The sequence below is a fragment of the Diadema antillarum genome, unplaced genomic scaffold (genome assembly GCF_040938485.1).
Source record: "Diadema antillarum isolate AM-2024a unplaced genomic scaffold, OU_Dant_1.0 seq00000522_RagTag, whole genome shotgun sequence".
Classification (NCBI taxonomy): Eukaryota; Metazoa; Echinodermata; class Echinoidea; order Diadematoida; family Diadematidae; genus Diadema; species Diadema antillarum.
The window spans coordinates 464,953-479,510 of NW_027271474.1; the positions used below are offsets into that span (position 1 = coordinate 464,953).

Below are 14,558 nucleotides of genomic sequence, written 5' to 3' on the forward strand. Positions count from 1 at the left end.
ACATTTCTTACAGAAGTGTTTGCTTCAAAATCTTTGTATCATCTAGAGATCAAATGTTCAACTATCATTACCAACCTCAAAATCCATTTAACTAATCTATGACTATCTGTCTAGATCTGGTATGTTCATTTATCTATTAATCTGTTTGTTTGCCTGTCTGCCTGCCTGTCTATCTCACTATCTGTGTATTTATTAATCTCTCAATCAATCTATTTGTCTTTTTGCCTATCTATTCATCTATTTACAGTGTACCTTTATATCTATCTATCTATCCATCCATCTATCTATTTATTCATCATTTTTTTTAATTACCATTCTACTGGAGGATTTTATTCATCTTAGCTATCTTCAAACTATCCATCTGTCTACTTACATTTGTATCTATCTATCTGTCTTTCTATCTATTATCTATCTATCTATCTATCTATCTATCTATCTATCTATCTATCTATCTATAATCGATCGATCTATCTATCTATCTATCTATCTATCTATCTATCTATTATCTATCTATCTATCTATCTACAGCACTACTCTCAATGGTCATTGTGTCAGTCACCTTTTCCTGTCCCCCTCAAACTCCAGCTTGGCGGCCAGCCCGAAGTCGCCGATCTTGACCCCCATGGTGTCGGTGAGGAACATGTTGCCCAGCTTGAGGTCGCGGTGGATGACACAGTGGCTGTGGAGGTAGCGCACACCCTCGATGATCTGGAGCATGAAGTAGCGCACCTCGGGCTCCGTCAGAGTCTTGCGCAGCTTCAGCATGTGTAGCAGGGACTGTCGTCATCATGGAGATCACAAGAACAGAAGCATAACAGTCAATCATATGTAATAAAAACAATCAGTACAATAATATGATGATGATAATGACAGTAGCAATAAAATATAATTCACACATAATAGTTATCATTGAAAAATAACAATCATGAAAATGATATTTTTCATCATTATTTCATTATTTTTAGCATTATCATTACTTTTAGTATTAGTATTATTTTCATTGGTAGGAGTAGCGGTAGTAGTAGTAGTAAAATAATGATAATAATAATAATAATAATAATAGTAATATCAATAATAATAATGATGATGATAATAATAATGATAATAATAATATTAATAATAATAATGATGATGATAATAATAATGATAATAATAATAATATTAATAATAATAATGATAATAATAATAATAATTATAATAATGATAATATAGGCTTGTAGTAATAGCATCAGAAACTGAAGGTGATAATTATACAGCTATTTGTTTGCACTTTTAAAGCTATTACTTTAGATAGCCAACATTATGATAAGTAAATCTACAAATGATTCCTGTTTTCTTGTACTCATTCTTCTCATAAGGCAATTGTTCACTTATCATAGAGCAATAAAATCTCATCCCTCAACGAAATGCCATAATTTGTAAAAATGGATGGTAAGTACAACAAAAAACAGTGTGGGAGGAGAGGAGGTCTGTCATATCTATTCTGGTTGAGAAAAGGTTCACTAAAATATTTGGACTAGCTATAGGGTGCATCTATGATATGAAAATCACACTTCATTTTGTCCCCCTCCCCCAGCAAGTCCAGATATTGACTTCCCTGCACTTTTGCAGCTTAACAATCCTCAAAGCATGAGAATATGATGTCCTGAATTGAATTGCATTGAGCAAAGATAGCCAGTAGTCAGTTCCTCTCTCTCTCTTCTCTTCCATGCTGTCATCTTCCTTTTTGTCCTAAAATACCGCAACCACCTAACACCTGGGCTACTGTCGCAAATTGTCGGAGCCCACGAAGCAGCTTTCAGTCAGGAAATGTCACATTATGGGACTTTAAACATGGCCCCCGCCGAATGTGAACCAATTACTGGCTCCTGGCTGTTCCAACACCTCAGCCCCGTGCGCGGATCTCTGCCAAAAAATTGCAAATCCCCAAACCAGGAAACTCCCCTGATCTCCCTCGGAAAGGACGCTCTGGTCGACACATTTTGCTTTACAGTCAGGCTCAACATTTTAGTGCAACTGCATGGCACAATTGTTGCTCTTACAGTGCATGATAAAATGACGGCTATGTGATAATTTTGATATGTTCACTACCATTCCTGAGCATACTATGCTGACAGATAGTAAAATACAGATGTTCATAGTATGTAATATTTCCCAGCTTTTCTAGAGGTAGGGCCCAATCAGTCATGAAATAATATAGAGCTATGTTTCAGCTGATATTATTTTACAGTCATTTTCTTTGCAAACTCTCTCGGAAATTGCTCTTTTCATAATTATAGACTTCTAATGTGATGTTATTAGCATTGTTGACATAATCAAATGATTTACAAAGATGAGAAAAAAAATACCTTGGGTATTACATAGCATTGTATTTGTAAGCAGTTAGAACATAAAATCATGGGTCTGAGGAGCATGGTGCTTTGTCTTATTTATCAAACAACAACAGCATTTTAGTGATTGTGCTATCAAAGTATTGTTTTTATATACATTTCTGTTCTAATGTAAGACATTTTCAATTTGTTAATTGCTTCCTGTCATTTCCTTGAATAGATATTCTCCACTGGTCCAAATAGGTATTTAGACAAGTGTCCATTTGTATTACTTGGCTGACAGTGAGTTTAAAATCCCACTCCACCAGCTGGTAAGTAAGTCGGTTGTGGCCTGCTTCCCATGTTTCCTTGAATCGGTATGAAGACGAAGAAGAGGCAAATCAAGAAACAAGGATGATGCAAATATTTGCTGCTGTTGTTGCTCTTCTCTTGCACTTTTTCACTTCATGTGCGGACTCATGGAGGAAAAACTAACAGGTAGTTAAACCATATCTCATGTGAAACTAAGTCTTACGGAAAGCAAACATTGAGAATCAAATCTACATAATCACGAAATGAAGTCTTTAAGACCCTGCTCCTGTAATGGCATGTGACAACCCTAGATCTTTTCATCTCTACTGCCAGAAGGAACAAATCAACTACCAGCTCTCTCTGCGGCTGATATCATTTTCAGGAACTATAAAACCCATCCCTGATTAATCAAATCATCCTAAGTCAGACCTTCTTATTAAGAGTCAGACCTGTCTACGATAAAGTCCTCTTCATGGTTGACACGCTGTCAGATCAAGACGTTGGAATGGATTCATCTTACTTTATCTGATGTGGCATAGAGCTCTAATTGACCACAGCTGCGTGAATTCTAAGCAGTAAAATGCTTTTCAGGGGAGAGACATGAATGAACTACCACCCCACCCGAACTCTTCATACACCATTTTCTCCATTCGCTCATCCATCCATCCATACTAATTTTATCTATCCATCCATTCATTCATTCATTCATTCATTCATTCATCTCTCCATCCATTCATCCATCTATGCATCCAACCGTTCATTTGCTTATTCATTCATTCATCTATCTATCCATTCCTCCATCCACTCATCAAACATTAACAATTAACTTGTTCATTCATTCATTCATTCATTCATTCATTCATTCATTCATTCATTCATTAATTCATTCATTCATTCCTATCCATCCATTCTCCTATCCACCCAGCCAGCCACTCATTCACTTATTGATTCATTCATTTGTTTATTTATCTATCTACATATCTATTATGATAACTATCATGTTTTATTTAAAACAATGCAAGCCAAGAATAAAAACACAAGAAGACTTACCCTCTCTATTTCTTTTTTTTTTTGGGGGGGGGGGGGGAGTGGGGTGGGGGGGGGGAGGGAAGGGAAGTAGTGACTGTATGTTACTTTGCTCAATATATTATTTGTTGATTTGAGTTTTTGTTTTTGGGCTCTTGATATTGCTTTGGTCTGGAAATAACAGATAATCTAAACATTCAGAAATATCACTCTCCAACCAAAAGATGGGAAAACAAATTATAAATCCACATCTACAATACAAACACAATCTTACTTTCCTATTACTGCTACTACAGATATATATTAGAATTGTCCAGGGAATCAATATTGATTGGGATACCAGCACTTCCTTGGCATCTGATGAATGCTTAAAAAGCTTACCAGTCAAAAATGTTGAAGATGTGCAGTGTTCTATAAAGCATGTTGCATAAGTGCCCATATAAATAGTCACTTATAGCAACATATAGGCCTACAGACAGATCCAATAAACACACACACACAAGGAACACAGCTACACATCGTCGGTTGAGAATGAGAAGGGCGTTAAGTTGTCACAAAACCCATAGTGTTCAAGATGACTTAACGCCCTTCTCATTCTCAACAGACGACATTACCTCTGTCTTTTGGCAGTAGTGACTTTCTGGCTGTGGATGTCAGGAAAAAATACTACTTGCACTACCAACCTGTCCTAAGCATATGTTCAATGTTTAGGTAGATTTAAAGGTCTTGTTTACCTTTGGGAACAGTGGTTTAAAAATTTTCAAGATATGACATTTCATGCATATGTGTAAGTCTGCTGTACCACAAAACATCCTATCATATAATTTTTTCTGCGATAAAGCCTAAAATACAAAGAGATATCTGTATTTTTCTCAATAAACCATAACTGTAGATGGTTTAGTCTGGAAACATTTTTATTATAACTATTGTTCACATTTTGTATTTTAACAATACTTAACATCGATTTTACCTATTCAAATTTTTACAGCGGTTGTTTCTATCCCTAACTCATATTTTAGAACTATTCTAAAGCACCAATGCTGGGTTTTTGTTTCATCTACAAATGGTAAATTATGCCTTTAACATGTAGCCTCCTAGGTATATCTATCTACTGTATATGATGACTCCTCATAGGACTAAAATGATGACACAGTAAGATTTGGGTTAAAGTGCTTGGCACAAAATGTGTAATAGGATAAGCATAGATTAGCACTTTGCAGAGCATTTCTCACCAAACTAATCTTGTCACCCACTGCACCTGCAGTGGCACCACTTGATCAAAGTATGCACAAACAACAACAGCAACAACACACACACACACACACACACACACACACACACACACACAAAGACAAACAAACAAAAAACAAAAGTAGACCACACAAATCAGGCATGCTGTGAAGATGAATTCAGAGTTTTGTTGTCACTACCCTTTTTGCACCGACAGCCAGTATACTCTGTCTGACTGTGCCAAAAGGAAGTAAGTGACAAAAAACAACAACAATGTTATTTCCTTCAAATATGCAAACTGCATCATTCTGTCATTTCCACTGACATCATCACAATGTGAGTCTGCATAAAAATATATTTTAGTGGGATGGGTGATTCTGCTCAGAACTTGGCAGCCAAATCAAACATTCACTGGTCTAATCTCAAGACAATAACATAAGACTTGGATATTTGCCACTTGCTTCCTTTCCCAATGGCAAAGCAGGGCAGTACATTTTTTACACATCCACACAATGTAACACATCTTATGTATACTGTATGTATTCACATCCCCACAGAAAACTGCATGTGCATTGCCTATTATCAGGAAGTTTGACAAATAGACAAGAATTTGTTCCTCATGGAGTTCATCACAAAAGAAAATAGTAACTTCAAAACTCTGTAATGTTGAGAACAGGAATGGCAAGGAGGTCAAACATGCATGGACTACTGTAAAACGCGGAATTTTCGCGTGCATTTTAATTTCGCGAATTTCGCGAGCGCCAAAATTCGCGAAATTAAAATGCACGCGAAAGCTTTTGTCTACACTACATGCATTGAATGCCAGTAGCAATTCGCAAAAATTTAATGTCACGAAAAAGGCTGTCGGCTCCAATTCGTGAAAATTTCATGCCGCGAATATGTCATGTTTTACAGTATTTTTTTTTCTTCTTCTTCTAGCTGCTCTTTCTGTGGCTGATAACATTTTCAGGAACTATCAAACCAATCCCCAATTAAATCACCCAAAGTCAGACCTGCTTAAGATCATGTCCTCTATATTGTCGACATGCTGTCAGATCAAGATGTCAGAATGAATTCATCTTCAGGGGCGGATCCAGGAATTCTGTAAAGGGGGGGTGACTAATATTTCTGGCGGCACTTCCGGGTTTCATTTCATTTTTTCTTTTTATTTCTTTTGTTTTTCACAAAAAATAAAGGGGGCGGGGGGCGTGCGCAGGTTGCGCCCCCCCTCTGGATCCGCCACTGATCTTACTTTATCTGATGTGACATAAAACTCTCATTGATCACAGCTGTAAACTGTGGGGAGTAAGACTTTGCAAAGAGACACAAATGAACTACCATCCCACCTCTACCCTTCATGCATATATTTATCCATTCATTCATCCCTCAATCTATCTATGCATCCATTCATTCAATTACTTATTCATTATTTTATTCCTTCATCTATTTACTTACCTATCTATATGTTTATTATGATAGCGATGATATCTTATTTGAAACAATGCAAGCAAAGAATATGACACAAGGGGGCTTTCTCGATCTTTTTTTTTTTTTTGAAGGGGAGGAAGGGGTTACATAATGTTAAATTCCTCATTAAGATGATCACACAAGAAAACAGTAACTTGAAAACTCTGTAATGTTGATAAATACCAGAAATAGTATTGCAATATGAACAAAAAAAACCCAAACAAGTTTTGTACTACAGGCTTATGCAGGGAAGTAACTTTATGGACAAACTTTATGACTGCTTTAACTTAAGTGCACTGAGCCAACATCTGTGTTGGCACTTTTTCAGAATGCTTTTCTTAGTGTTTAGAATATCTTTTTTTCTCATACACCGAATTGAGAACACCCCAACCCCCTTCAAAAAATAAAGAATAAAGAAGAAGAGATGATCGAGGTAAGATTTTCTTAAACCAAATTTCAGTACCAAAAAGACTTCAGTAAAACTTAAAACCGTGATTGAGAATGTCCCTTGTCAATACGTTATCTCTGCTCTATTCCCACAGTGATGATGGGAAATTAGAGGATTTCTCCGCTTCTGGAATAGTCCTCCTCCTCCTTGGAGACGGTTGCTAAGGAAGGGACCTACCTTGTGTCTGCAGAGCTCCAGTAAGATGTAGATGTTTTCCTCGTCATCAAAGTGTTTATGGAAGCCCACGATGTTGGGATGTCTCAGCTGAGCATGGACTGCAATCTCCCGCTCCATCTGAAGAAAGAAGCGAGGGGGGGGGGGGGGTTGAGAAATGATGGATTGGTTGGAAGAGGAACGGAGAAAGGTTGAGGGAAAGAGAAGGAGAAAGAGGGAGAAGGGTAAACTTCATGATTTAAAATGTTTTCAGTCTTGCATACTCTCTAAAAAAAATCGAGTGAAAATATTCACTCTTAAAGGAGTGAATACAAAAAAAAGAGTGAAATTAGAGTGAAATTGGAGTGAATTTTGAGTGAAAATGTTCATTTTCACTCATTTTGGAGTGACCTCAAGGATCACTCGAAGATTTTGGAGTGATCCCTGACTTCACTCTAAAACGAGTGAAAATGAACATTTTCACTCAAAATTCACTCCAATTTCACTCTAATTTCACTCTTTTTTGTATTCACTCCTTTAAGAGTGAATATTTTCACTCAATTTTTTTTTTAGAGAGTAGATACTACATTAAGACACAGATATACAATGAATTGGTAAATTCACACTAAGTATTACATTTATGGCAAATGAGATGAGAACAAAGAAAAAATTGCCCAAATCTATACAAAGCACTTAATATTTTCACAATTCTGTGGTTTTTTTTCAAGGATACTTTATATTATAGATTAGTCATCTTCATATGCTAATCATGTAAAAAAAAATCAAGTTTTGACTCACATACACGGTACAAATGCATCTAATGTGGCAGAATTAATTTCATAATTTCATAATTTCATAATTTCATATCGTGCGTGAGTAATCCAAGCTTTTTAAAATCACAGGTCACTGCACTATACAGGCATGGAATAAGAAGCCTTCAATGGAAGTAAATTGCCATAATGCGAGAAGCACAATTTTCTCAATAGATTATTTCACTCACCTGTACACACACCTCTGACTACTACATGTATGGGCCAAAATTCTAACCACACATCACAGACACACACACAAACACACTCACATACAAACAGCCATACACCTGGCTCAATCAATGGGACAAATAGCACGTGGAAACAAACGGATGACCGCATGCCAAGTTTTGGACCGCACAGACTCCAGTGACTTGGAAATTCACAGTCAAAGAATGGAAGCAAAGTGCAATGCACTTTTGACTGCCGGTCAAATCCTGGCTGTCCAAGAAATCCAAAGATTTGTCCTTGTTAGCTTGGAGAAGTCATTGTCCCCAACAGGGACAACAAACAATGTAGCAGAGAGTTCATTCTGCCATTCAAACATGGTGCAAAAGAGAACTCTTTGATATCACTATTATCCTTGTCACTGTTATTATTCTAATTACTGTTATTGTTATGGTTTCTATGTAATTGTTATAATTACTGTTATCATTATCACTATAACTATTACTATTAATAGTATCACTGTAGTCATCATTAGTAGTGATGGTGGTATTAGCAGTAATGAAAGGACTAAACTTGTGAAGGCATAAGTTCAGAAAACACAATGACATGATACCTATAGGTGGAAAAAAGTTTGTGCAAAGTTTCAGTGAAACAAGAAAGTATACCCTTGCAAATTCTGGCGTAAAATACGTCGATCTACTCAGATACGAAACACGAAAGGAACTGTATCTTTTGTGTACTTTATATAATACTTGGATTGTTCATTTTCTATAATGTTTGTCTATGGAGAAAACTTTACAAGTGTGAAACTTATAAGTCCCTTAGGACTAAGGGCCAACCATGATAGCCTGATGGATTAAACCATGATAGCCTTCTCTCAGATGGTTTGTGGCAGAATTTATTTCAAATACTAATTAATCATTCCACAATCAGTTATCTAATCTTGCTCCATCTTTGCCTGCACAACACAAATGGCAAACAGTCAAGTTTGTGCTATTTAAAAATTGAGCCATTTACAAAGAGGAATAGCTAATAAAATCTTTCTAACCACAAATTGTATATCTAACAAGAGTGAATCAGTATAAAATGCCATTTTGAATTTATGATATGAACTCTACTCCAAGGTATTGTATTTGCAATGTGAGAATTTACTTTTGGCCAAGCATTTTTTACATCATGTAGAAGACACTTGAAGTACAGCTGTACAGTCTCCAGAGAGAGAGAGAGAGAGAGAGAGACATTCTGGGCCTTTGACTTTGAGGGAAATTAGTATTTCCTCAAGAAATGTCAACTATCAGAAGACCTTTCGTATCGCATTTCAGACTTTCTTCTGTAAATGCAGCCTAAACTAGCCTGGTTGCTGTTCACATAGTGGCATTTACAGTGTTTGTCATGCTATAGATCTATTACACAGTCATGCCCTACACTTGAGATGTATACATAAATGACACAGCAAACCAAATCTAGCCAATAGTCTAGTTAATAATCATATGTGACAGTTTGAATTAGATCAAATCATATATATATATCAAATACCTTCAAATCAGATTTAATCAAGTCAGATTATGTCATACGACATCAACTCCACTCAAAGCTAGTCAAATTTAATAACTTTTAAATGTGAATCTGAACTTGGACACTGTTGCCATGTGTTTGTTTATAATTCTAATGATAATATGAATGGGAAAGGCATGAATTAATAAGAAGATAAGGTGGATCTTCTTACAAAACAAATAGAGCTGAGATCACGCGATAACACATTTTTGACATTGGTTAGTCGCAAAATCGAAGTAGTTGCCTGGCAACATCTAAAGAAAGCTCAAAATATAAGAAAATTCCAAACTTGCTTGCTGCCAAAGTTAATGCCCCTAGAGTCACCCTCCTGGAACTACTGTAAGCAGCTTGACCGCAAGGCTTAGTAATCTATTGTTTGAGGGCAGAGGGGTACCTGGAGGAAATGCTCTGGTCAGGGTCATTCCGCTGGAATCGATTGTGTGAGGAAAGTCTTTACCGAGAAGTGGGATTTGATGGATGCTTCTGACATCACTTGAGTCCTTTTGCAACTATTGAGCAGGTGGATTCGGGTGTACCAAAGAGATTAATTAGTATTCAACAAGGGGACGTTCACAAAGCTGTGGTGTCCAGGTGCTTTATTGGAGGTCATCGGCGAATATGAGATTTACATCCAGCATTGCAAGATGTATCTAGAGGTTGCAAGACTCAATGAGGGTCTACGAGACAACCCAAATGAGTCAAGTGACGTGCGATACCGAGTCGGGCTATCTTGTTTGTTGTTCAGTTCTAATATGACAGCACACTAACAGTTTCTATCACGTTCAACAGTTCCCATTTCTCGTATGATTGATTTCTGCATCTGGTAAGTTGGTGCAATCAAGATCAAGGAAATGAGTGTTCAGCATTTTAGGATGGGAAAGTGGGCGCTACAGATATCCAGTAGCTGTTTTCATGCTATCACTTCTTATTTGAAGAATTTGTGTTTGCAGTAGGCTCTTTTCAGAATATTCCATGCAGTGACTTAAAACATATTGATTATACTGTATTTGCTTTATTTCTTCTTCTTTTCTTCTTTTTTTTTTTTTTTGGGGGGGGGGGAAGTCATTTGAAAATGCAAGAATATACAAATAGAAGGACTTTTCTTGAAACTCTGCAAACTGTCTCTCTACATCTTGGATGACAGATGACATCTGCAGATAAACTTGAGTAGCATTATGGTTTCACAGGGCTTTTTTTTCTGTTAAAATGAAAATAGTGGGAATTTATATCTAAAGAATGAAAGACTAGCAATCACAGAGTCATATGACCAAGAAATCTATGTGTATCCAAAGCACCCATGGGATAATCGTTTCCTGACCTCCTGACCTTGTTAATAAATAACTGCAATATCCATCATGGTCCACGTTTAATACTCTTGTCATAACTTTTCAACACGATTCAAGTAACTTTTTTTTTTCTGGAATTCTAATAACAACTTTCTCTTTCAAATACAATTTCCTCTATTAAAGGTACAATTTACCATTGGGAGCAGTAATTTAAAAAATGTTCGAGATATCACATTTTGTGCATATGTGTAGGTCAGTTTTATCACAAACATCCTACCATGTAAAAATTTCACAATAAAGCCCAAAATATAAGGAGATATCATTATTTTTCTGACTAAACCATAACTGTAGATGGTCTAGGCTAGAAACATTTTCATGATAACTATTGTTCACATTTTGTATTTTTAACAATACTTAACAATGATTATACTAATTCAAATTTTTTCATTGGTTGTTTCTATGCCTAACTCACATTTTAGAACTATTCTGAAGCTCTAAAGCTGGGTTTTTGTTTCATCTGCAAATGGTAAATAATGCCTTTAAAGGCAGGAGGGTTACATAGCAAAGGGAGGGTGCTGCCTACAGCAACTTTCTTCTCTGTTGAATACGATCTCCCTTAAAACATGGAGGGTCAACAGAGGGAAGTTGCTGCCTAACGTGACAGCGATGCTAGTAGTACAAGCATAAGGGGTAGGGTTTGTGCAAAAGGGAAGACCACGAAGGGAGATTACTGCCATGGTGTTGCCGAGATCTTGACGTCAATGTTGGTGGGGGGGGGGGGGGGGGGGGGGGTGATGGAGACAAGAGAAGGTTAAGGACACTAAGACACTTTCGGGGGTAACTATTGACTGTTACTTGACTCAACTGCCTTACGCATGAAAGAGGGGTACACAAAAGGAGCTGGAGAGATTGCATGTAATGTGAACTACATCGGGGCACAAAGACAACCTGTGCTCAGAGGTACATCCGGAACAGAAATTAGTCCAGCATTTGAAGATTTTTATCACAAAACAAGTCAACTCCATTCTTGTTAAGTTGAGATATTTATGAATAAAGCAGCTAAAACACACAAAAAAAAAAATTAGTAAGAAAGTACAGGATATTTTAATCATAACTTTTGGAATATTCTTTGTTATGTTACAACTTACAAGTGAGGTATTACTGGAAAGGTTTTATTTTGCTCTACCTGATGATGGACTTACTTTGAAAGGTTTAAAAATGGAACTTAGCCTATTTTTGCAATAAGACTCCTCATTTCTGTAGCATTCAGAGAATAAATTCAGTTATAAACTAACATATCCAGTCTAATTTCTGTTTTATAAAAGTAAACTACAAATCTGAATACGTTACTGCTGCTGAACGTGATAAAAATAGGCAACATTTTCAAAAGTTTGTATTTGTCAGCTGATGTGTAAAAACCTGTACTTTTTTGTGTGTGAGCTGTTTGTTGAGTTCCCTATCAAAAAAAAAATACATCCAGTCACTATGCTCTTTTCATCCCAAAGCTCAAGACACTCCACACAATTAACCCATTGCATATAAAAGAATTCTTTGTACCATGTACAAAGTCTATAGGGCATCCCAATATCTGGAAGTCAAGAGGTTTAATTGTTTTCAAATGATGTGCATGAGAGAGAAAGGGTTAATCAAAGCCATTGACCTCATCCAGTGAACACCATCCTTCTTTCCACGAATTCCATCTGTGTTCTCGCTCTTCAAGTACACCTCAAGGTATTTTGGGGTTTACTGCGTAAGAGGAAGGTACACCTATAGTATGCCCCCCCCCCAAAAAAAAAAAAAATAACATTACTTGTGTACATCACAGCTGGGACCTAAACACAGCACTGTTTATTTAAAACAGATGCAAGCATAGGTCATAACAGGTCAGTGAGGCGGATATCAAACTCGTTCATCTGTCAACACCCCACCCCCATAGCTTAGGCCGGGTTTATAAGATTTTATTTCTAGCCAGAAACAGTGTTTTAAAACTGAGCACTTTTCAAAACAGTGTTTCTAGCTAGAAAAAAAAAAATCTTATAAATGCTAGCTGTAAATTAAACAGTGTTTTGAAATGCACAAAATAGTGCGTTTTAAAAGTGTTTCTCTACAAACAGTGTTTTAAAAATCATATAAATGCAACAGCGATCTCAAAATAGTGATTCTCGGCAGCCACGCAAAATCTTATAAACACGGCCTTAGACGACAGATCGTAAACCATACTGATGCAAAGGGGGGAAAAGGACTTTTACAGCAAAAATCATATTTTGGTGTAAAAAAAAATTCATGTAAGACATATTCTAACTTCTGATGGCAAAAACAAACATATTAGATAGTAGAAAACTATCATTTGGTGGCTCTGCATACAGTAATGTAGGACCAGTTGTTTCTATGTTAAGCCATTTAACACATAAAATGTGACCGTGCACCTCAAAACGAACATAAAGTCGCACACACTGATTTTGCGTGAGGACTGAAAATAAGTGAAATGGGTCAACCCAGCCGAACTTGACTTTTTCAAATTTTCTGAAAGAGCGGGTCTTCTTTTACATTATGCTAAAATTTGGTATCATAAAACGGGCGGGAAAGTGTGTTTTTTTTAGCAGTTTATCTTGAGCATTTTTGGTAGAATAGTTTGATTAGGTGTTTCTTGAGAATCCCTTTTTCATTTCTGAAAAACCTTGTCCACAGTCTTCACTTTCAACTCTAATAACTTTTGAAAGGATAGTGCTACTGCTGTGAAATTTGGCATTAATTATGGACAGAATGTGTTAATGAGGCATGCTAAATTTCAATTTAATTTGATAATCCCTTCATTGTTTTCACTCTGGTGGTTTACTTCCTGTTTTTTGTCCTATTCATCGCACATCCAGCACGGTTTGGTAAAGATTAAGCGCTTGAATAGACACTGTACTTCAGAGCCTCTTTTCTCAGTTCACACTTTTCCTGAGTTTGTGCTTTCTTTCCAATATTTAGATAGGTTAGGAGAGTCCATTTGATTTGAGTTATACATCATTTTAAAGCTTAAAGTCTGCTCTTTCAGAATGTTGTCTTAAATAAAAATTCATGTCTGGCGACTTTTTGTTTGTTTTGAGGTGCAGTGTCACAAATGACTCTTCCAAACCAACCATTAAACCAAAACCCGAAGGTTTGACTAAGGCTGCGTTTATCTAACTTTAGAGAGAGAATCACGTTTCCAAACGCGTTTGGAACGGTGTTTGCAAACGTGGTTTGAAACGCGATTCTCGGGGTGCCGCGTTTATCTAACCATCATACAATCGCGATTCGAGTGTTGTCACTGAGCAGCTGCTTTGTGCCGTTCGACCCAGGAAGTAAAGGTCAACTGCATACCACCAAACCTGCCTCATCAGTCACACACAAATAATGGGCAGAGAGCACAACCGGAAACAGCTGGGATTTGGGATTTGACCTTGAGATATAAACGCGTTTCAAAACGGCATTGCGTTTATCTACTCACAGAACGGTGATCGTTGTCTCAAACTTGTTTCAAAACGCCCTTTGAAAGGCGTTTCAAAACGGCGTTCCTAAACGCGTTTGAAAACACGGTTGCGTTTATCTAACCCCTGAAAATGCCTCAAACGCGTTTAGGATCGTGATTCTGCCTAAGAAAATTTTTAGATAAACGCAGCCTAAGGCTTGTCTGATATTGCAACAACTCACGCATACACGCTGGAATCCAAGCACTGAAATAGAACATCCTCAGAAGAGAAATATTAATAAATTTGAATTCTTTTGTATATTGGCTGTATCTTCATCATGATAGTAGAACTTTTTTTTC

General features: G+C 36.8%; 1 protein-coding gene across 1 annotated transcript in view; it reads right to left on the reverse strand.

Moving 5' to 3' along the window:
• The window catches only part of LOC139734287 (serine/threonine-protein kinase PLK1-like), a 90,589-nt gene that overhangs the window by 18,391 nt on the left and 57,640 nt on the right, over positions 1–14,558 (reverse strand). The window contains exons 4-5 of the mRNA XM_071645080.1: positions 6,970–7,086; positions 560–777 (exon numbers count right to left, since the gene is read on the reverse strand). Of these exons, the coding sequence (XP_071501181.1) occupies positions 560–777; positions 6,970–7,086 (335 nt within the window). The remainder of the gene's footprint in view (positions 1–559; positions 778–6,969; positions 7,087–14,558) is intronic.